The following is a 24062-nucleotide window of genomic DNA, read 5'->3' as shown; positions in this document are numbered from 1 at the left end:
ATACATACAAGTTTTTAGGGCATTTGAAAACATAAATCTCAAGCTTTGCAAATAGAATTCAACAGATTCGTAAAAATAAGAAACATAGAGAAACAGAAGTTGATATATTCACCCTTCTCAAATACGCTTCAGTGATTCAAAAGAAGTACAATTCTGAGTGGGAAAGGACATTACGTGAAAATAGACCTGGTGCCTTGTTTTTGGCAGCATTCCTTTATGACAAACTCAGCTTTCTCCAACATGGAAATATGAGTTATGAACCAGGCTGGGAGACTGACTGCTTTATTTCTGATATTTCAGGTAATCAAGAAGTATTTTAAATTCAGTATCCTTTCCTGGAGAACTGGCCATCAATACTTCTCATTTCTCATCACTGGGGGAGACAATGGGAAACACCTACTCAAATTATATTTGATAGAAGCATGTAGGGAAGGAAACTGGAAAGGTGCTGGTGATGACCTATAAAGCCCTAAATGGCTTGGGTCCGAGATATCTGAGGGAACACCTGCTGCCGGCATCAAGCTCCCTTCGTCCTGTGCGCTCCCACAGGGAGGGTCTTCTCAGGGTGCCACCGGTAAGAGATTGCCGGCAGACGACACCCAGGGATAGGGCTTTCTCAGTGGGTGCGCCTGCCCTTTGGAACCAGCTGCCAGTGGAGCTTAGGACTGCCCCTGACCTCCGTTCATTCCGCCGGGACCTGAAGACCTGGCTCTTCGAGCTCTCTGGCCCAGGCTGAGAATTTTAATTTTAGTTTTAATTTTAATTTTAACTGGGGTTTTACTTATGCAGGGACAAATATAATTTTTTTAATCTGTTTTTAACTTTTGTATTTTTGTTTTTAATCACCCTGTAAACCGCCCTGAGTCCTTCGGGAAAGGGCGGTATATAAATGTAATAAAATAAATAAATAAATAAATAAATAAATAAATAAATAAATAAATAAATAAATAAATAAATAAACTGCCCTGTTCTTTTCAGTGTAAAGCTGGGGGATTAACAGTACCTTCAAATGTATCATATTGCAACTCCTAACATTTATGGGTTTGCTGGCAAGGGATAATGAGATTCATTATGAAAATTGAAAATTACTGGGTTGAGGAAAGCTGAGTTATTGGAGATAGCCCAAAGCTGAGCTATTGGAGATAGCCCAATGAGTGTCAGAACTGGGGGCAGAGTTAAAAAGGGGATTATCTTAGAATCCTTGCATAGTCACCTGGACTTAATGCCAACCTCCCCTTGAGTTCTGTTGGCCCTTACCTAGCTCTAAGCAGGTACTTCAGATTGTAAGCTGTGGTAGGCCAGCCTTTAAGTTGGATCTATAATTGAAAAATACTTTCTGAAATGTATACTGTAGGTCGCACTCCTAATCCAAGATCAAATCACCATCACCAGGCACAAATAATTTCTGTGGCTGAAATTTATTTCTGTTGCTTGAGACCACTTTCTACCAGCAGAGGACTCTACCAGCAGCACAAATAATTTTGCTTTCAGAAAACCAGCAAAATGGGTAAACAGCGTGTAGAAAGGGCAGGCCCAGTTGTATGATGCTGAATCCCAAGCCCAACTAGGAAGACAATTGAAAGAATGCAAAATCCTAAGAAATAGCCAGTGGGAATTAAGCAGCCAAGCAAGCAATCCATAATCTTTGCTTTCCAGGTTTGTTTCAGTGATATGCTAGATTCACATGTTGCACTAAGTGGTAAAGATGATTTATTTGATCAGTTTGGTCTAGCAAGACACCAGGCTGGAAACCAGGACACTGTGAGTTCTAGTCTTACCTTAAGCACAAAAGTCAGCTAGGTGACTTTGGGATACATTCTCTCAGCCCAATTCACTCACAGGGTTCTTGTTGTGGGGAAAATAGGAGAAAGGAATTTTAAGTATCTTTGCCATCTTATTTATAAAATAATAAAGTGAAATAAAACAAAACAAAAAAATATAATGGGTGAACCTGTATAATGTATCTAATTAGTAAATTATTTGGCTTAAGTGGGATGTATGATTGAAGCTAATTGTGATTTATTCATGGTTAAGCAAACTATGGTTTAACAAAAGATTACCTTTGTACCCTTGAGAAAAATATAAAAAGAAAACACATTTCCCTCTTCAAAATATACAGCAGTGATTTTTCTTTTATAAGCTCTGGAACATATTCTAGAACACAGGAAACTGACACTCATCAGACTATCCCTCAATCTAGCCATATCTTTCTAAACTGCAGTTTGCATCATCCTTCACTATTAACTATGTTGGCTAGAACTGTTGAGAGTTGTAAGCAAGACCTGGAAGTCTGCTGGTTCTCCACCATTAATCCAAGCTGGAATTATTGCTACTGACTTTTAGACTTTCAACCATGATATTTTTTATAGCTTCAATGGAGATGCCAGCTGGCAAAATTAATTTGGGTGCAGGGCAAATGTCCTATCCCTGAACTCTATGCCTTTATTTATTTATTTATTTATTTATTTATTTATTTATTTATTTATTTATTTATTTATTTATTTATTTATTTCTCTGCTGTTATGATGTGCATGTGGGCAGTCAACACATCTTGTTGAATTAAAAAATGTTAAAAATGGCCTTGGTTAGAAATGGATGGGAAGATCACCACAAAGATTGTAATATGTCCAGGAAGAGTGGAATGACAAATCGATGGATGATGGTTATGAAGAGTCATGCCACCTAACTGCATGAAGACCTTACCTTACGGTTCAGTCTTGGATGAAAAGCTGAAACTTGTATTTCTGACTGTACTTCGAGACAGTTTACTTAGCCTGTTGAAACCGAGATCTATTCAAAAGCAAGCTCCTCTAAAAAGGTGGAGATCAATCAAATGAAAACAGGTGTGCATTTCTCTACATGCAGATGCCCAACTAACAAGTAGAGCGAAGATTAATCGTAAGAGTGGAGTTTGTACCGACGCGCCAGCCCCACAAGACAAGGAAGCGAGTCTTGCTCGCCCGCCCTCCCGCCTTCTGCCCCTTAACCCAGGGGTAGGCAACCTTGGCTCTTTTATGACTCATGGGCTTCAACTCCCAGAATTCCTGAGTCAGCATAGCTGACTCAGGAATTCTGGGAGTTGAAGTCCATGAGTCATAAAAGAGCCGAGGTTGCCTACCCCTGCCTTAGCCCCTTCTCTCTGCTCGGCACCCAGCCAGCATCGCTTTCACACGATCCCCACCCTTTGCACTGCTTTCACAAGTGAAACTGGAGGAAGGGAGCGCCAGGAGCAGCTGTGGGAAACCCGATGAACTCTGCTCTCTTCCCCCCACACACACACACTCACACTCTCTCTCACACACACACACCTGCCCCTGCGCTACGCTTTCTCATCCTTTTGCTCCCATGCTTCATCCCTCATGCGCTCGCTGAGAAAGCGTGACCTCACCGAGCATAGTGATGATGATGATGATGATGATGATAGCCAAAACGCCGCTTTCCCTTTAGCGGGGCCTCCGACTCTCTTACAGATGTCAGAAAGAAGCCGGCACTCCTTTGGCGTACGGTAGATGGCGCAAAAGCTCTTTCTTTGCCCAATCTTAACCCTTTCGGGCCAGTCCAGCGCGCCTCTTCGCAATTCCAGCTGGGTACCTCTCTTCTCCCCACCCGCCTCTCCGCGCCTCAATTGCAAAAAGCTCTTCTGTCTCTCTTTCTTTCCACTCACCCCCACCCTGCCGCGTTTCCTCTCCCCCCTCCCCCTCCACCACCACTTCCAAGCAACTTGCAAAATTTAAGACCCACGGTTGGGCTTTAATCTCCAGAAGGCGGGGGGGGGGAGAGAGAGAGAAAACCCGGGTGGGGGGACACGGAGAGGAAGCCAGAAGAGGCTTTTGAGGGAAAAGGACAGGGAAACACTCGGGAAGGGAAGGCGTATGCATTGCTTGTGGTGGACGGCTGCAAAATCGACGCCTATTCACTCAGCCAGCTTGTTTTTCTCCCCTTTGGTCGCTGGTATTAAAATCAACCTTATCCGCATCCTTAGCCAAGAACCTGCAAGTCCGAGGGCAACACATGGAGCCGTGAATGGGGGTGGGGAACAAGAAGGTGCCCATCCGCGCGGGCGCCCTTCGTGCACGTCTGTGCGCTGAGCGATGGTTCCAGGCTCCAGCGCAGCTGCGCCCTCTCTTCTTTCTCGCCGGCCGTCTGCGAACCTGGAGAAACGTCTGCTAAACGGATTCTGGGTTATTTCTCGAAGATGGTGCTGAATCCTATCCCGCGAGCGTCCGATTTGGGATATTAAGGATTTTTATTTTTTTTTATTTTTTTCTAGTTGAAGGTTAGCTTTTTCCTTCTCAAAAAAAAAAAAATAGCACTAGAACACCCATTACGAGTAACACACCCACACACGAACATACGCACTCACCCACGCTAAGGTTTCCTAAAGAGTGGCGAAAGAATAAGGAAGGGGGAAAATGAAAAGAGAAGAAGCTACGTTCGTTTAATAATCCCCAGTAAGGGGGGAGAGGGAGAGGGAGAGAGAGAGGGCGAGAGGGAGAGGGAGAGAGAGAGAGGGAGGGAGAGAGAGAGGGAGAGAGAGAGAGAGAGAGAGAGAGAGAGAGAGAGAGAGAGAGAGAGAGAGAGAGAGAGAATCCTGTCAATTTCGAAGCGCGTCTAGTCAATTTCGTGTCGCTTCACTGCTCATTTCGTGATTCTTAAATATATCACTTGGCTTTGGTTCTTCTTGAAACTCCCCCACCCTTTCACCTCCTCCATCCCCTTTCCTCTCGAGAGAACGGGGAAGCTAGTGGCAAGGCGTTCGAGGCAGCCTTGGGCTGGCTGGCGGCAGAGCCGGCTTGCTTGAGCCGACAACATCGCTGCCCCCGCCGGAGAGATGGTTGAGTCCTGCTCGTCAAGGTTGCTGTGGTATCCCAGAAACGCCGTTCACTTGGAGCTGTGACCGCGCACCATCAGAACACACACTCACACGGATACACACACACATACAGAGAGAGAGAGAGAGAGAGAGAGAGAGAGAGAGAGGGAGGGAGAGGGAGAGAGGGAGAGGGAGAGAGAGAGAGAGAGAGAGACACGCACACGCACACACACACACGCTCCGCGCGAACTCCTCCACTGCGCCTTGGACCGAAGCGAGCAAGGAGGAGAGGAGGAGGAAGAGGAGGAAGAAGGCGAAGAAGGGTTTGGGGGGGGGAGAGCAACGGCGAAGGCAGGCAGGCAGGCAGACAAGGCAAGCCAGCAGTTCCTGTTGGGGGTGACGGTGTGGGGGAAGCTCGTTCGCTCCGCTCGTTCGCTCGGAGGAAAAGATGCAAAGGATTTCCTACTACTGCAAAGAGACCACCTGGCCAAGGAAAGCCGCTGCCGCCGCCGCCGCCGCCGCAGATCTGGGGCAAAGGGGATGTAGGAAATGCGGCCGCCCGGACTTGTGCATCTTGGGCAAAATCATGGGGATTAAAAGTGGATTTACCTTGGGGAACCTCGTCTTTTTCTGGATGCTCTCCTCTGTGAAAGGTAAGGGCGCGGGGCAAAGGGATGTGACACCCCCTCCCCTCCCCAAGAAACCGGAGGAGAGAGAGAGGAGGGAAAAAAAAAGGATTGCAAGTCAACGCCAGGCGGGTGGTGGGGATGGTGGCTGGAGAGTCGGGCATTGCCCGAGGCGTGCGGATGCCACGATGTCCTTTCTCAAGGTTTTTCCCTCGTTATTCCGCGAACCTCGTTTATTCCGCGAATCCGGAATCAGATTTGCATTGCCAAATCAGCGGTCACTGGGGAAAGAGGAGCAGAGGCGGAGGGGGAGCGAGCGAGGGAGATGGGATTGAGGGGTTTTCTTTTTTCTTTTCTTCCCATAAAAGAGAGAGAGAGAGAGAGAGAGAGAGAGAGAGAGAGAGAGAGAGAGAGAGAGAGAGAGAGAGAGAGAGAATCCAGGCTCCCTCAACTGCGATAGGAAATGCGATTCGCTTGCCAAGGCTGGCGTTCAATGCAGTGACTGAAATTTGTGCCGAATAAATATTCTTGCAGGACGCTCAACCGGAGACGTGAGTTGGGTCCTACATGCCTCTGAAACGAGTGGATATTCCGACTAAATTAACGCTGGAGGATTTCTCTTTCACCCTCCCCACTCTCGCCCCCACAGTCAACCCTGAGGTTGCTATTTAGAAAGTGGGGGCTAAAAAGCAAGGCAAAACACTATATCTATCTATCTATCTATCTATCTATCTATCTATCTATCTATCTATCTATCTATCTATCTATCTATCTATCTATCTATCTATCTATCTACATGCACACACACGCACAATGTTTTTGTTTAGACACACAAGTAGACCTTGTAGAGAAAACACACAGATACGGGCTGGCAGATGCTGTTCATTTTCCTTGAAGGAGTTTCTCCTTATTGTTGTTCTGATGCCAACCAGCTTCCCATTTGTAAGTTAGGAAGGCTGGAGCAGTGGGGCTCACAAACATTTTCACCAACCTGGGTTGTAGGTTGAGTATTAAAGTGTGTGGCATTAGGTGGATTCTGTCTCTGTCTCTGTCTCTGTCTCTGTCTCTGTCTCTGTCTCTGTCTCTGTCTCTCTCTCTCTCTCTCTCTCTCTCTCTCTCTCTCTCTCTCTCTCTCTCTCTCTCTCTCTCTCTCTCTCTCTCATTTTTGTAGACCTGATCAGCCAGGGACTACCACAGTCCCCCCAATTCATCTACCCCCTAATTTGTCAAGCAGGAGGCACTTGGAAAGGTTTGAAGATCAGAATATTTTGGCCAAGTATGGGGAAGATGGCATTTTATAAATCTGACTTTATGGTGAGATTGCTTCCTGAATACTTTCCAGAGACACTGAATTTGGGGGATCTTAGGAAAATGGATGAACAAGGCTGGAAGAAGAGAAGACATCATGCTTGCAGAATATGTATCATATCTATCTTACATATCTCTCTCTCTCTCTCTCTCTCTCTCTCTCTCTCTCTCACACACACACACACACACACACACACACAATGATCTATCTATCTATCTATCATATCTATCTCAGCCATGACATCCAATCTCCCTCCTTTCCCCAATGAGCGTGGTGGCAAAAGGGATCAAGGTGAATCTCCCAGGAGTTTGAAGAAATCTAGAGTTTGGATTCTTTTTTCCTTCTTTCCCATTGGATGCTTTGGCTTTTCTTTTGAAAGGAACTGGCATTTTCTCTTCTTGTCCTCCCTACCCAGCCAATACTAAACTGGGTCTTTTTTTTAATGAAACACTTGATTGTCTTGCTCCGCAGCTGGTTCAGTCCCCATTTGCATGGCGGGAGGGGTGAAGGAAAGGATGGAGCAGGATCAGTCAGGGTTGGTTAGGGCTCCTGGTGCTGGCGGGTTGGGGGGGGAGGGAAGGGATTTACCTCATTTTTTTCTCCACCCCTTCAGTCCTGGCTTAGAAAGGGACATGCCTGGAATTTTAATGCACCTTCTAATTACAGAAAGCTGGTCCGGGTTTGTGGCATTGACGCAATCTGTTCCTTCACCACCCTTTTGCCTAATTTCTTCAGAGAAATGATTTAGCTAAGAGGCTGAAACACCATTTGTTGACAGTCAGAACCAGCTGTTAGTGGAGTACATGGGGGAAAAGAGAGAGAAAGGGAAAGGGAGAGAAGAAGGGGAGAGAGAGAGAGAACCAGGTAGGTGTGTTGATCAGATTAGGAAATAGCAATGCTCATTAATAAACATCTACCATCCTGCCCCCATCTGAATTCCTAGTGTGTGACTTGCTGGTTTGAATATGTCTACACTTTACCCACGTGAGGTCTTTGAATAAAACACACACACACACACACACACACACACACACCCCTATATTGCCCTATATTGACCCGGGAGAAGAAGGGAGACCCCAACAGACTAGAAGAATGAAATAAGATTCGCATAGAGGCAGTGTGCTACAATAATTAAAGAAGCAGGCATTCCCCCCAAAAAATCTCTTAAGACATCTGCATCTCCATCAGGGATGGGTGCTAGAGCACTTGTTGTACCAGAATTGCAATAGCTTGAAAAATGGGGGGGGGGGCTAGCCAGTTGATAATGAACTGGTTCAGTGGGGAAGAAATAAGGGATATTTTTTAAAAAAATATGCATTTTTAAAAAAATGCATACATTATCCTTGGTTGATTGGAAATTATCTGTGTGTTTGAAAAGACTTTCACAGATCCAGTACCACTTTAGAATACTTCAAACAAAATGAGTTTTTCCCTCCCATAGTGGAGTTAACTCACTTCCTATATTTACTTGTAGTAATAAGTGATACAAATAGAGTAATGAGAAATTGTGACAGGATTTTCAGTGTGTAACACTAGACTGAAACTAAGATAGGAAGAGCCTTTTATGAGGTTATACCTCTCAAAGAATATTTAGGAAGTAGATTAAATGAAGTTTTATAAAATAAAGAAAGCAATGAAAGTTGAAGGAAATTGCTACTATGAATAAAAAGTTGGCCCAGAGAGTTGGAAATGAATAATTACTTAGCACTTCCAGAGGGTGGGAGAACTAGAAGCAGTGGGCTCAAGCCATAGGAAAATAGCACAGTGCCATCACTACTAATAGTAGTAGAAAAAAATAGCACAATATGAAGTTTGTGCAAATGAGATGCCACCTTGTTCAGTGTGATTTCTTTCTTTGTAAAGGTGCTTGGAACTATAATATGATTTAGACTTGCTTTAAAAGTATACAATGGCTTCACAATGAATAATGGATTAAAAAAATAAGTCTAGGGACAGTTCCAGATTTTAATGGATGAGAGAGTATATAAAGGTGTGTCAGGCCTCTCTTGACAAGCTGGACAGGAGACAGGCCCAACTGGCCTTCAGGGTTGAAGGAACTTCTAATAAGTACTGTAGATTGATTTTAGAAAAGCTAATGAAACCATTGAGAAGAAGAAGAAAAACTCCAGTGATTGCCTTGTTTCAAATGCATACCTTATTTGTATTGAAATCAAGGTTTCCATTTGTACAACTTTTCCCCCTTACCTACCCGAAACAGATTTGAAGCCACTCTTTCATGCAGAAGAGATTGTTTCTATCTGCCCCATTTTATTTTATTTGGAAACAAATTGAGTTTAAACTATTTTCTCCTGTCATTAGGAGAGCTGGCTTTCATAGGCCCAAGAAACATTGTAAAACATTTGTATAAGGAAAAAATAAAATAAAGACTGCAGGTTAAACTTCTGGAGATGTTCCCACTGCCAGAAGATTGGCTGTCCAGCATGTGAGAAAAGGCCTTCTTCTTGGGTGCCAAGTTAAAGAATGTTTTCCCAGTTCATTTAACCTTCACTCTCCCAGTATCTGTCAATTCTAAAAGAAACCAACCCTGACGGTTCTTTGAAAGGACCGATAGTGAAGCTGAAGCTCAAATAGTTTGGGAACCAAATGAGAAGAGAGGACTCATTGGAAAAAGACTCTGATGTTGGGAAAGCTTGAAGGCAAAAGGAGAAGGAGGACAGCAGAGTAGAGTAGATGCTTAGTGTCATAGATAGAGTGGGCAGGGGTTTGAGCAGACTCTGAGATAGTGAACAATAGGGGCACCTGGCAGGCTGTGGTCCATGAAGAGTCAGAGTCGTGAAGAGTCAGACTTGACTTAGTAACTAAATAACGACTCCCAGTATTTAGGAAAATGATAAATGCATCACTCACCATCCTTTTAATTGCTATTGATTTTAGATTTAAATTACAATTGATTTCACTATCAAGTTTTATATTTTGTGTAAGCCTCCTTGGATATCGATCTTAAGCAGAAAGGCTGCATATAAATGTAATAAATAATCAGTTTCCAAGAAAACATATTAAATCTCCTAGGATGTTTAAATAAAAATGTATAAGCATCTAACAGGGTTAGTTATTTTGTCTCACTATCAACCTTGTCTTATTCTCTGCTACTATAAACCGATCTATATCTCAAACGGTTATTATCTCCTGTTCTGTGATTCTGTATATAGAGAATCACTATTAAACCAATTTAACTAGATTAAATCAGGTGTTTTTTTTCCCTCAGAGTAGAAAAGACTGAAATATATAATCACAACTTTTGCATATATGAAGGGCTGTGTCAGACAAAATGTTGCTGAAGAAGGCAGGACTGTAAACAGTGGGTAGGAATCTTGAGAAGACTTGTCAGCTAAATATTAAGATTTATTTTCTAATTGCTAGAGCTATTACTAGGAATAGGCTGCTGTGTGGGCTTTTCTTGCTTGAATGAATTTAAGCAGACACAAGGTTACCATTTTCAAGGAATGCTGTAGTAGAAAATTCCTATTTCTGAGGATCATTTGCAAGACGTCTTCCAGTTCTAAGATTCTAAAATTAATTCTGCAGTATTTGCATCCAGTTTCTTCCTGAAAAATGCCTAAATGCTCATTCAGATGCTAATCTAAATATGTTTGTTTCTGCATGCGATCCTAACTGATTGAAATTTTCAGTCCAACGCAAATGTTTGCCATATATAAGATGTACTTGTGGGTTTCCAGACAAAATTTGTATTCTAAAATAATACAAGTAAAAGAAATACTGAATTTCTAGAATTAAAGATGGCAGGGAAGAGTCGATGCTAAAAGACCACTCTATAAAAATAGGTGAGCAAGCTATTTACTTGAAGTTGCGTTCACTGGAATCCTGGCATCTAGGGTAAAAGGACTCTTGAAATCTTAGAAATTTACCTGCTTCTAGAAAATATTGTGAGAATGAAGGTCTGTAAGTAGCTATGGTTCTGTACCATTCTATTCCTCTTGGGTTTGAAAATGAGAATTAGTTAACACTTCTTTTATTATGGAAGAATGTCTTGCATTGAACATCCAGCATGATCATTGGGATATGCTGCAGGTCTAGCTAGTAATAAAATGGAGTGAGGCCTTTCTTGATACTTTTCAATGACTTAGAAATCATCAGAATGAAGGATAGATGAAGAACAGATAGGTGGGTGAAAGGTAGGGGTGAATTGAAGTGGAAAGCAAGAATACGGAGGGTCATAAAGGTTTGCACAACCTTACGAGAATTTTCCCAAGCAAGATGGGTCATCATTGATTGAAAAAACTTGACATGACAACCTAAGGTCAATATATGAAAACCATAAAGATGAACAATAAGGATTCTGCATGTGCCAAGAGAATTGCTTGCTGTCATATTGGTGTTAAGTATACCACAGTAGGGTTTTCCAAATTTAAGATGTGTGGACTTCAAATCCCAGAATTTTCCAGCCTGCATGCTGGTTGGAGGAAAGCGTGCTGATTCTGGAAATTGAATTCCACACATCTTAAGGTTGCCAAGGTTGGAAAACACAGCTCTAGAGGGCTGAGATGAAATTTCATCGTGAGGTTTTTATTTGATTGGTGTTTTGTGATTTGAGATTACTGACAGCTAACCTTGTGGTTTGTATGATTTATGCAGTATTGTGGAAGAATTAGGTGAAAAGAAAGGTCTATTTAATTTTACTTCATATCTACCAATGAATAAGTTATGTTTTCTGAAGGAAACTTTGATGTTCCTTTATATGGAAAAACACAAGTTAGCTGGACCAATATTTTATCTCATGTATTACTTTTGCAAAAATTGTACCAGTTGGATATATTGTATAAGATAATGGACATATTCCCCCCCCCCAAGAAAATTGTTCTTCCTGAATAAAAAGAAAATATCTGATTTGTAAACAATACTGATTTCTACTTTTTTTCTAAATTCAGAAACAGTTCTGCGCAAGTAGGATTAGTTATCTAAAATATGTTCAGCTCTTAGCAAGAACTGGTTTTCAGGATTCTTTGTAAAAGATCACTGCAGATAAGAAGGTATAAGATACATTCACTCAGTTCCCCAAACTTGGTTTTGAAAATCAGAAGAAGGAAAGATTATAAATGTATCCTTCAGTCTGCTTCCCAAGTCTTCATATTTGAGATGATTTATATGATTGCTAATGATGCCTAGAAGCAGAATACTTCAAATTTTGATTAATATTAATATTAACCCTTCAAATTGTACAATATTTGAAATGAATTATGACTGTAGATTACCTCAACCTTATCCATTAACTTCATGACAATGGTTTGGAGAAATGCCAAATCATACATAGAACATGATTTTAACATCTGAAACACAACAGGCTTGTGACAAAGTCTGTATGTGCAATTGGCCTTATTGGATAGCCTGAGAATCTAAGGCTTAACACATTTCACAAGATGACACTTGAAGAATTTTATCTATGCATGCATGGGAGGAGAAATTTCAATCCTCAGAAATATAGACATCTGTGTATGCATATTTTATGGATCTCTTTATTGTTTTTGAGACTGCACTGCTTCAACAATTTCGGCAGCACAACAGTGAGAAGAACTGTTACCCCAAAATGTCAATCAATGTGGGTGTTGGAGGATTAAAAAGAATATTAGACATGTCAGAACTAGTAAGGAAGAGGAGGGCAAGATAAGTGAATGGCAACATAAAAAGAGAAATAAAAATCATCTTTCAGAAATGATTCTCTGGCCTGCCAAAGAATAAAAAAAATCCTTCAAGAGAACAGCTGTGCAGTGCTCTTAACTAACTCAGTCTTCCCATGCATCTCTATATGCTTTTCAAATTATTATGAAGGCCATCACATGAATCTGGAATTCATGTACTTTATAACTTTTGGATGGAAACAATATACAGTAAATTAAGCTAAGGAATCAGATTTTGTAGGCTTCCCACTGTTTTTCCTTATATATATATATAAAAGATAATGCCTAAATAAATATTAGACATCATAATGGAATGTTGTGAAGATTCTGGGAAAATTTCAAGAATCTGTATTTTGAACCATCATCATTCCCTCTTTAAGATTTCTGAGGGAAAGGAAAGTATAATGAAGAAAAACTTGCCAACAGCTTATATCTTACCAGCACTTTACTTCTTGCCTAATGGCATCTTTTAAAAATTGACCATTTCTTGCACTATATCAATTCAGCTTAAGTGTATTGTCCGCGGTATCCTATCTGATTGGCCCATATTACCGCTCTGCTCCTTTTGACACAATAATCTCTTAAAACTCAGGAAACACAATTATGTGGGTGTTTTGTCACTCATCTAGAGGACAAAAAGGATTGCTTTATAGAGTAGATAAACAGGTCAGACAGGACAAAGATTTTTTTAAAAAATGGAGCTAAGAAAAATAATATTACAAATACCATGGAAATGATCACAGTGGTGGTCTCTAATTGCTAAAAAAATGAATTATTTTCACGATGGACAAACCCAAATTTGAACATGGAGTTTGGGTTCCAGTTTCTGTTTATATTTGTCAGGTCCAACCCCAGAAATGACACAATGAGATCCACTTGAGTCCAGATCTTTAGTAACGTATACCTAATAGACAGGATCTTGCCAGACTAAAGCTATAACCTTCTAAGCCAGTGGCTCCCAAACGTTTCTATACTCCGCACCCCTAGAATGCTTCTGATATATTCTTGCACCCCTTACAAATGTTCGGAATAACAAATTATGCATATACACTATAATTTTGAAACTTCTAAATCCAAGTTTTCTCACCCCCTGGAATATGGTCTCACACCCCCAGTTGGGAACCCCTGTTCTAACCTAACAATACAACCTGAGAAGTTTTAGCCTATGTTATCTTTATCCTTTTCCTCTCTACACCATCCAGTTCAGGATTGTACAGTCTCTAGACTTGAGCCCCTCTCTGGAATGTGCTGCTTCTTCCCTGAGAATCTGACGTGTTACTACTGACATTCCCCCTCTCATTTCTGTTTCAGTACTGAAATCCAGTCATACATCACTACCCCAAAATTCTAGAAAAGAGCAATAGTAATAAAATGCAATTAAAGCAACAGAGAATGCTAAGCTAGTGTAGTATCATCATTAAACTGTCAAGTATGAAAAACCAGGTCCATGCATGAAAGTCCAATTAAACTGACATATTCCTAAAATGCCTATGGACAGGAATCTTTTCAACTAACAGTTAGCACTTGCTTGGATTTAGATAGCAGTCAATGGAATTCAAAGGGAGTTGGACTTAGATTGCTTGCTGCTACATAGAGATTCTAGACTGCTCCCTCTTTTAAGTCTTCCCCAAGTTCTGCCGTTTATTCTTCTATAGGTGCCATGATTAGAATATGCAATTTCAAATCCATTCTTAGCTAATAAATAAATATTGTCATTGGGCCTGGGGATCCCAAGATGATATAGAGCCCATCAAGTGATTTGTCACCAAGGAATTGGGTGTGTATTTGGATTTGTTTTAGAATTTCATTTCCTTAAGCCACCAGGAATCAGCACAAGTGAATTGGACAGCCATGTAAATTTCCTTAACAAATAAATAAAAAATAAATATTAAAACTCATTGGATAACTTCAGGCCTAATCCAGATCACAGAAATAAAGTAGAAAGACATTTGAGTTCCTGGAGGCAATGCAGGCTATATATCTAGTAAATACATACATACATACATACATACATACATACATACATACATACACACACACACACACACACACACAATCTCACTGAACCATGGTAGCACAGTGGTTAGAATGCAGTATTGCAGGCTAAGTCTGCCAACTGCCAACAGCTCGATTCTCATTGGCTCAAGGTTGACTCAGATTTCCATCCTTCCAAGATTGGTAAAATGAGGACCCAGATTGTTGGGCGCCATATGCTGACTCTGTAAACTGCTCAGAGAGGGTTACAAAGCACTATGAAGCAGTATATAGGTCTAAGTGCTATTTAGTATACTGCTTTACATTGCCAATTAACTTAAAGAAAACATTCAAACACTGGATCCTCTTCATGAACACCCTTTATATCACATGCATATGAAGACCATACAACTGATGATGTTTAACATAACATTTGTAGCATATTATAAAAAGCAAGAACAAACCTTTGGTAATTTCAGTGACATGTATTAGTCATTAATTGCCAATAAATTAGAATTAATTGAACTGTATTATCATCTTAGCTTAGCTTAGTTTAGCTTAGAATTTATGGCAATTTGAAATCTAGATCTTACATTTTTAAGTCCAGAAGGGAAAAGGATTCTGTTCCCTTAAATAGTTGCATATATCTTTGATTCTTTAATTGGAAAGCATTTGACATTCTTAAATTCTTTTATCCTCCAAACCTGTATTGGCACAGTGTAGTTAATTATGTTTATCTGCACCTTCATCTACTGTATTAAGCCAATTATCCAGATTTGCAAATTTAACTATAAATCAGCCAAACATGATTTTGTTTAGTTTATGGTGGAAACTCAGCCTTCACATTTATGAGCCAGATTAGGTCAGAGTAAAACAAAATTTATTCAGACAAGGCTTTTAAAATATGTTAGCTGTTTAGCTGGCAATGACACTAGAAAAGTAGGGGAAGGGTGGGAAAAGCTGCAGAAAAAAAATAGAAATTTGGTTTGAATTTTGCTCAGGAGATTTGGAGACTTTCTGGAAGTTCAAAAATGGAAAATTGGCCACCTGTGGTCGGGCAGGCTACACTAGAAACGTGCTTGTTATTTTATGGAAGTATACATAATCCTTCCTTAAAATGTTATTAATCAGATTTATCATGAGAATACTTTTCCTGCCAGAAAATTCTATGCCTTATCTCATTTTCTTGTCCATTTCTGAATCTTCTGTCCATGAAAAATGTAAACAACAAGTGGTATGACATTAAATGTTCCTCTTTAAATGGCACACCATTAGAAGAAGTACAGTGTTTGGTTTAGTTGGTTTTTAAGTGAATATCTTAGTCCTGAATGTTCAATTGACATTCTGAGAGAATTGCAAGGATCTAGTCTTCAGGCTGTTCCTTGATGCAACTGATCCTTTCAGCCAATTCTGCCCTCTAACTAAATCCAACCAATGATTAGGTTAATGTGAAAAAGAATAAATCAAATCAATTTGGTCCCAGAACTGATGAAGCAAATTGCTCATTTGGCTATATGACCTGTAGCAAGCTATACTCAAGATGCTGAATCTGTAGGACATGACTTGAATATGTATATAATCTGCATTCATTAGTGGGAAACAAAACCAAATAACAATTCTAATCATGTTGCTCTATAAAATAGCAGCAGTTTAAGGGGGTGTTGAATTTTGACCATGCTTTGAGTGAAGCACACTTCAAAATTGTATCTTTGAGGCTACATAGAATCATTTCACTTTTAATGACAAACTGTTTCATTCTTCTCTGATTACTTAATAGGTGGAAAGGACTTTTGCAGATATGCAGAAGGATCCTCTGGAATTTTAAGTCAGCTACTAGAGACACAAAAAGAAGTTTTTGTACATGTGCAACTCATGTATACAATCTCCTCAGGGGAACTAAAAGTATCAAATAAATGAACTAGAATGATGTGAAGCATTTCAAATGGCAACCAGTGTCATCTAGACTAGGGGTCCTCAACCTTGGCAACTTTAAGACTTGTGGACTTCAACTCCCAGAATTCCTCAGCCAGATGGCTGAGGAATTCTGGGAGATGAAGTCCACAAGTCTTAAAGTTGCCAAGGTTGAGGACCTCTGATCTAGACAAATCTCTGTTATTAATACTTTAACCTGATTAAACTATTGAGCAGGAAGTTGTATTCAGTGCTTTAAGTAGTTCAGTTATATGATTCTATGATACCATGTAGTTAAAGAATAAGCTAAATTAATTCAGATGTTCTTGATCTGGATAGGGGTAATCAGTTGAGAACCATGGACAGCAGTTGCTTAATCCCTTGAAGTTGGAGTTTGGGTGAACTTTTCAGACAGAAGTATTTCCTTAATTCTTGAAAAATAACTCATGAACGATGCAATCTATGTGTTAGAATATGACAACAGATCTAAGGAGTAGCCTCTAAATCAGGGTGTCAAACTCGCAATGTCATGTGATGTGTCACCATGTATCACAACTTTTTTTCCATTGCCGGCAATGGGGTGGACACAATTTTGCTATGATGCATCCGGCCAGCAGTTTGACACCCCTGCTTTAAATGAAATCACTGAGGTATTTTAGAATGCCCATATTGCTAAGTGAAATATTTAGAACTCTTCTTTCAGGAAAATATATCACAATGTAAAACATTACTTTAAGCATGGCTGCTTGGAAAACACCCATCTACTGTAGTCATCTCAAAATAGAACCTCTATTTTTGAAATGATGAAAATTATATCATAGTGATGGGTGGTAATAATCCATTAGCTGTAATGAAATATGGAACCCAGCTGTATTTGGTGAACACAACCATAATTGTCATATAGAAATGATTGTGCATTCATATATTATGCACTAAGCATGTGCTTGCAGTCTTACCAAATTCAATGTAATGACAGCAGAATAATTAAACCTCCATTTAATGTATACAGAGCTATAGAGAGCTTGCACTTTTAAACATTTCTTGGCAAAACATTAGTTGAATTGTTGCAAGCTTTCAACCTGTTTTCAGTGTTTTTGATTAAAATCTTGGTCATGCAATGAAATGTTCTGTAGCAAGTAATGTGTGTGTGTGTGTGTTTGTGTGTGTGTGCAGTGATGTGAAGCTTCTTTAAAGCTTGTATCGAAAATGTTTCCAAACTTAATTACATTAGTGGATTATATATATATTTTTTCATACCAGATGAAAATGGGAATCATTTAGTAATACCAAGGGGGAAAGGCTAAAGAAGAAGGGGCGGGTTGTTGAATAGAGACATAGATGTTAAGATTATTTTAATCACCATATCTTTGATAATCAAAATCTTTAAAACTGCTTAGGGACAATATGAACTAGTATGAAAAGTTTGAGATAAACTGACAGGTCTTTGCTGATTCATGAGCATCACCAGTTGAATGTGGTAAATAGCTATTTCTTAACACAAATCACCTGGCAAGGTTTGTGCTTGATTGCTAACTTGAAATACAGAAGGAAATGGTTGGGCTTGAACTGGGCAATTTAGAGAAGGACACTTAAGTTACAGATATCTACACTTGATTAATAGGAATAATGGATCTACTTACTGGCTTTCAAAAATGTATAAAATACCAAATATGTATATAAATATGGATGGGTGGAAAATATTTGTAGAATAATAAACATTGCAAGGGAGAATGCCATCTACATAACTCTTTAAACTCCAGTAAATTCTGGGTTTACTTTCATCATACCAAAGCTGTGCCCATCCCATTGCTGGCAATGCAAAAAGAGTCACGATACATCGCAACATATCACGTGATGTGGCAAGTTTGACACCCGTGTTGTAAGAGATTAACTAGTGTGATGGATCTTGCTCAATGATTTGAGAATAAGCCTTTTCACCCTCTGCAGAAAGCAAGATTTGTAATAAGGAGCCTTCCCTCTCCTCTCTTCTCCTCTCCTCCCCAACTACATTGTATACATTTTAATTGCAAACTAGTTTGTCAGCCAATCTGGTTTGAGGAATGAGTATGAATAATACTACACCATCTTTGCACACTGATGAAAGATGATAGCATTGAGGTGAATTCTGAAGCGATGAGTGGACTGTAATGTAGTGTTAAATTGGCAGACTGTTTATTGCATAGGCTAAGTATCTGGACTGTCATTCTATTGGCAGAGGAATATTTTTGCATAATTTCTTATCAACTTATGCTGCAAACTTTGAAAATTAACTTAAAAAGGGGATTATTATGTGTGTTACGGCAAACCCATGCCATGATACAACAAATAACATTAATCTGTTATTGTTATATGTAAGATTTATTATAGCAAAACTCTAGAAAGTCATAGTACTTTGGTTCAATTTAAAGTATAGTGAATGGTGCTTAGAATTCTATATATATATATTTAAAAATGGGGGATGATTTGGAGGGAAGCAGACTTGAAGGTTTTAATGGGTATAGTGAGTATTTGTAGTGAGCATCTATAGTAAACATTGGGGTTTCTGGAGTTTCCCAGTATAAACATTCCTCTGGCTACATTAGCTATCCCATTATCTGGTTACCAATTTTACTCTTTGAATTGTTACTTAGTTATGGAATACGGAAATTTGGCCATGGGATTCTTCTTTAGCTACCCCATGCATCATAGGTACTTTCAGATGGATTGACTTTATAAAAAATGAAGATCATTTCTTCCTATTTCTCTGTTTCCACATGGGAATTATTGTGATGGTGTGTATGGCCTCACCAACAAGTCCAGTTGACACTATAATGTACTGGTGGAGAAGCAACAGTTGGCTGATTTCTATGGTGGTTTTTCATACTTAACATACAATTTGTTTCACTGTAGATCCCCTTGTGTGCATCTCCACAACAGAAATAAAATTTTGACCGATTAAAATTTGCAATAATTGAAAATCTGTCTGTCTATCATCTCTCATCATCCTGAATTGTGTGATAAATTATCAGTTCATTCAAACAGAACCAAAAGCAGAGGTAGTAAAAGCTTTAGAAAATTCAGTAACGTTCTTTTGTCTTCTTAAATTCAGTCAAATTGTATCTCAATAAAAAGGATGGAAATAGAGAGGAATGAGATCAGGATTTATTTATTTATTTATTAGTTAATCCCTTCCAGATTGTTGTACCTTGATGGAGAAGTTGACTGAAACACATAAAAGGAAAGAATCTTTGAAGTTTCAGTTTTCTGGCTGGTTTGTAAATTAAAAGCAGCTGAACAAATTTAAATATTTTGTGTAAACAAATTTGCATCTTGGCTGCTAATCTGTGTGCCAGCTTTCCATCTGACATTTTCTGAAGTGATAGAAATGCTCACTCTCCACCCACTGCTAAATGGATTTTATAATGGAAATGCTGGTGAATCTATAATTATTTGCTTGTGATTGTGCTGAATGACTCTTTTATGAGGAAATTCAACATATAAATCGTAACTAAAGAAATGTATCTGAGTAACATCGTGCATAGACATAATTTAGCATTGTGATAGTCTAAAGATTGCATTCAGACAAGATGGTCAGGGACATACAGTATATCAGATGCCACCCAAATAGAAGAACTTTTTGCATTGCCCTTGTAAGAAAGCTGAACTTAATGAGTGGTGACAGGTGGAAGACTTGGTGCTGGAACCTATGGCTCAATATGCTTCTATCATATCTCAAAGATAGGATGGGAAGCATGATGACCTAACAGGAAGGAATAAATAATAATTTATTTGGATGGGTTTATGCAAAATATTAACAGTATTATGGTGTAATTTCTACTATGCCTGCCTTTTTTTCTTTTTCTTTTTGCCTTTCTCTTTCTTTGTTTTGCAATAATGGGCCAAAGGTATATACAGTAAATCCTGGTTTCTTTGCTCAGTGCCACTCAGTTAAGGTATCAAAGCGGGTGGAGAGGCAGCAAAGGCTGTAAAGAGCTCCTCCAAAAGTAAAAGTTTTATTTTATTTTATTTTACTTTAATTACTTTATCTTTATTTTAACTTTTTAACCTCTTTTCATATTGTCTTTTTAACCTACCCCCCTTTTAACTTTTTAAACCCTGGAGATATGCTTGGAGGCTCTGGAGCGGCAGCAGCAGGCAAGTAGGCTCCCTGCTTTTAACTAAGATTATTCAACCTATTTTATCTACTATCTGATTTTAAGGCTACTGTTCTATCTTATCCTAGCCTTCTAATTTTTAAACCTTCTATATTTTTGAAATTCTATGCAGTGTGGCCACTAATCCACCCCAGCCATACTTCAGTTACAGTTTAGCTACAGTTTAACCATAGTTGTAACTACCTGAGCTGGGCCTCAGCTATGGGAATGCCTTGCTGCTGCTTTTTGTTGTTGTTGTTGTTGTTGTTGTTGTTGTTGCTGTTACATAGGTTTTACTGCGTTAGCCAGGAAGCCTAGTACTGTTTAGCTTTGATGTGTCCTTTTTATTTGATTTATTTATTTATTTACTTTATTCCTCCTATTTTTCTACCATTTTTATCTTTTTTCCTTTTATTATTTTATCATTTCTATTTACTCCCTGCTCCCTGCTTTGTCAGGAGGGTAGTATCCTTGCCTTACTTGCGAGGAGCTCTGCCATTGTTTGCATCGGGACTTGCTTCTTCTCGGCTCCTGACTCCTCTTCCTTTGGATCCAGGACTCGTCTCAGGGATTGGACTCTTTGCTATTGTTCTGTTCCAGCCTACTACTGGCCCTGCAGAAATGTCAGGGACAACCCCTTTTCAAAAGTCAATAGGCTGAAAGTAAGCCAACCAAATTTATTTACACAAATGAAACGAAACAGATCCAAAACAGAGCAAAACAAATACTAACCACGACTAAATCAGAAGCTGTTCAAACGGTTGCCTTCAGCAACCAGCACCTCCCACACATTCTCCTTTTAAACACAGTTTCAAGGCGTGGCTTCTCTTTGCCTCCTCCCGAGGTGCCTCATTGCCTTCCTTTGTTTACTCCTGCTTGTCTGCCTCCTGCTTCGGGTGTCCTTGAACAAAGCCAGCTGTGAATCGTCTTCGTCCAAGCTGTCAGGCTCACACAGCTGGGTCTGAGGAGGAACCAGACGGTTGGGGCCTGGCTGAGAGCTCTGCGATGCCTCAGAACTTTCCTCTGCAGGCTCTCCAATCCCCCCCTCCTCCTCCTCCTCAGAACTGTCCGATTCAGCTGCCAAACCCACAGGCTGACACTGAATCACAACAGCTATATTACCCTTTGCTCCTCCTCTATTGTGCTACTTAACATAATGAAGTCAAGGAAAAGAAGCACATCTCTCACTGACCTGGTTTCCCAACCTTCTCTGAAGCAATCCAAGATTGAGGACTTTGTTTTAACTCGGCCTCTCTGCTTGAAAATTCCAGCTCCCTTTCATCTGGATGCTGCCGGTTGCTGTGATCCTCCGATGGTTGAGGGTGTTGCCCCTCGAGTTGAGAACAAAGGCTCCCCAAAAATTACGTTCCCTAACCAATCTTCAAATGAGCCCACCCTCACAGAACTTTTGGCCCAGCAATGCTTTCTGGTTGCAGATATAACAGCGAGCATACAGCTCCAGCTTGATAAAATTATAAGCACTCTAAACTATCTAGTTTCCTAGGTTGCCAGTAGTAGCCCTGGACTGGCTGCTCGGCAGCCCGATGCGATGGCAGGGTCTTCCCTGTCAAGCCTCAGCAAAAGATCTGTTCAATGCAACCCTACTAATAGTTTGAACTCTACACCTTTAGATACAAACAGTCACCTAGTTTTACAGCCAAAACAGGTGGCCTTTAATATCAATCCCATTAACGGCTAATTGTCTCATTGGGGCTCAATACAGCTGGCAAGGGGCCATATTCTACAGCTATTGAGGCTGAAAGCTGATGATTTGAAGAAGGTTGAATTTTTACCTCCCCTATATGGTGCATGAAGTAACCGAAGGACCACTCGGGACGACAGGCTAGTAACAACAGGTTTATTAAGAGCAAGGCAAACATAGAATAACTTGTCCGGCTTTTATAGCCGGCAGCTGGTAGCGAGGACCAATCCGCGGTGTTTAATTTGGCGCCGTGTCAGGCAGGGACCAATCCGCGTCGTCTTCTGTTGACAGCTCCGGCTTCCGCGTGGCTTGGTGTTTTGACAGCCGCGAGCTGTCAGTGGTCGCGCCTGCGCTGTGCGGTGGACGCTTTGACAGCTCAGGCTTCCTCGTAGTCCGGAGTTTGACAGCCGCGAGCTGTCAGTGGTGGCGCCTGCGCTGTGCGGGGAACTTTGACAGCTGTCAAAGTTCCCGCGTGTTTTTCTGTCAGGAGGCTTTTAGTTTATACACTTTGCTGCTGCCGTATTATTTGAACTGTTAACATATATACATATCTATTAAAGGATTGTTTACATATATAACACACCCCTTACCCCTCCCCTGGCGCGTTTCCTTCCCCTTGGATGTTTGAACCTGCCCACTGATAGTCTTTTAGGTAGGTGGGTGGTCTATGATTCCTGGTTGAGCGGCGAAGGGGTGGAGGGTGGTCTGGTCCTGGATCTTCGTTTTGGTGTTCTTCTTCCTGGTTTGGGATAGGCAGCATTTCCGGTGGGGGTTGTATGCTGGCATTGGTTGGTTGCTCAGAATTGTGTGGTGGTTGTCTGGGTCTGAGCTGATCAATATGGCGGCGTATGTTGCCCTGTGCTTGCGTAGCTATAAGGTATGAGATGGGCCCTGTTTGTTTTATTACTGTCCCTTGGACCCACTTGTTTTTATCTGTGTATGATCGTGCCCAAATCAATTGACCTGGGTTGAGTGTGCGGGCGGGGTGGGGGTGCTGTTTTTCTTCTGGATATGTGTCGGGGTGCAGTCTGTCCAGACGTGTTATTAGCCTTCTCCCCCATCTTAATTCCGCCGGTGATTTGCCGGTCGTAGAGCATGGTGTTGTGTGTTGTGCTAAGAGGAACTGGCTGAGGCGCCTCTGCCAGTTTCCTTTAACGAATTTTTTTAACGCTTCTTTTGTGGATCGTACCATAATTTCAGCCATTCCGTTCGACGATGGGTGGAACGGCGCCGACGTGACCAGCCTAATACAATTCTTCATAGCGAAGATCTGAAATTCACGAGAGGTGAATTGAGGTCCGTTGTCAGAAACCATGGTGTCAGGTAGGCCGTGTGTAGCGAATATTTTTCGTAAAGCTTGAATAGTGGCCTGGGACGTTGTTTTTCTAAGGGGTGTGACTTCCAGCCATTTAGAGTGGCTGTCTACTACAATTAAGAAACTTTGGCCCTGGATGGGTCCTGCAAAATCTATATGTATACGTGACCAAGGGTTCCTTGTAGTCTCCCATTTATGGACCGGTGCCTGGGGTGGGTCATTCCTGGTCTCTTGACAGGTATAACACCCACCCACATACTTTTCTATTTGTTTATCTATGCCTGGCCACCACACATAACTTCTAGCCATCGCCTTCATTTTTACAATTCCTGGGTGTCCTTCGTGTAAAATTTGTAATGTTTGGTCAATGTTTTTCTCTGGTATGATGACCCTATTTCCCCATAGCAGGCAACCTCTATGTGTTGAGATCTCATTTTTCCTGTTATAATAAGGTTGGAATTGAGGTTGTGGATTTTGAGCTGGCCATCCTGTTGTGGCCCATTTGAGGATTCTGGCAAGTATTTTATCTTTGGCTGAATTATTAGCTATAATGTTTGCAGTCAGGGGGCATTCAGGAAGTTGGGAGATTGCTAAAATCTGGCTGGCTGGGGCTGGGTCTGAGTCC

The 24062-nt window shown here is 40.6% G+C and overlaps 1 protein-coding gene across 1 annotated transcript in view; it reads left to right on the top strand.

Moving 5' to 3' along the window:
- Positions 1–5261: 5261 nt before the first annotated feature.
- Positions 5262–24062, top strand: part of CSMD3 (CUB and Sushi multiple domains 3) — a gene marked incomplete at its 5' end in the record, with an annotated part of 687334 nt that continues 668533 nt past the window's right edge. The window contains one exon of the mRNA XM_081322366.1: positions 5262–5466. Coding sequence (XP_081178492.1) covers positions 5262–5466 — 205 coding nt within the window. The remainder of the gene's footprint in view (positions 5467–24062) is intronic.

Source organism: Vipera berus, assembly GCF_964194415.1.
Source record: "Vipera berus genome assembly, chromosome: 3".
NCBI classification, from domain to species: Eukaryota; Metazoa; Chordata; class Lepidosauria; order Squamata; family Viperidae; genus Vipera; species Vipera berus.
The sequence above is the reverse complement of the archived record's forward strand: the minus strand, read 5'-3'. Positions and strand labels throughout refer to the sequence as shown.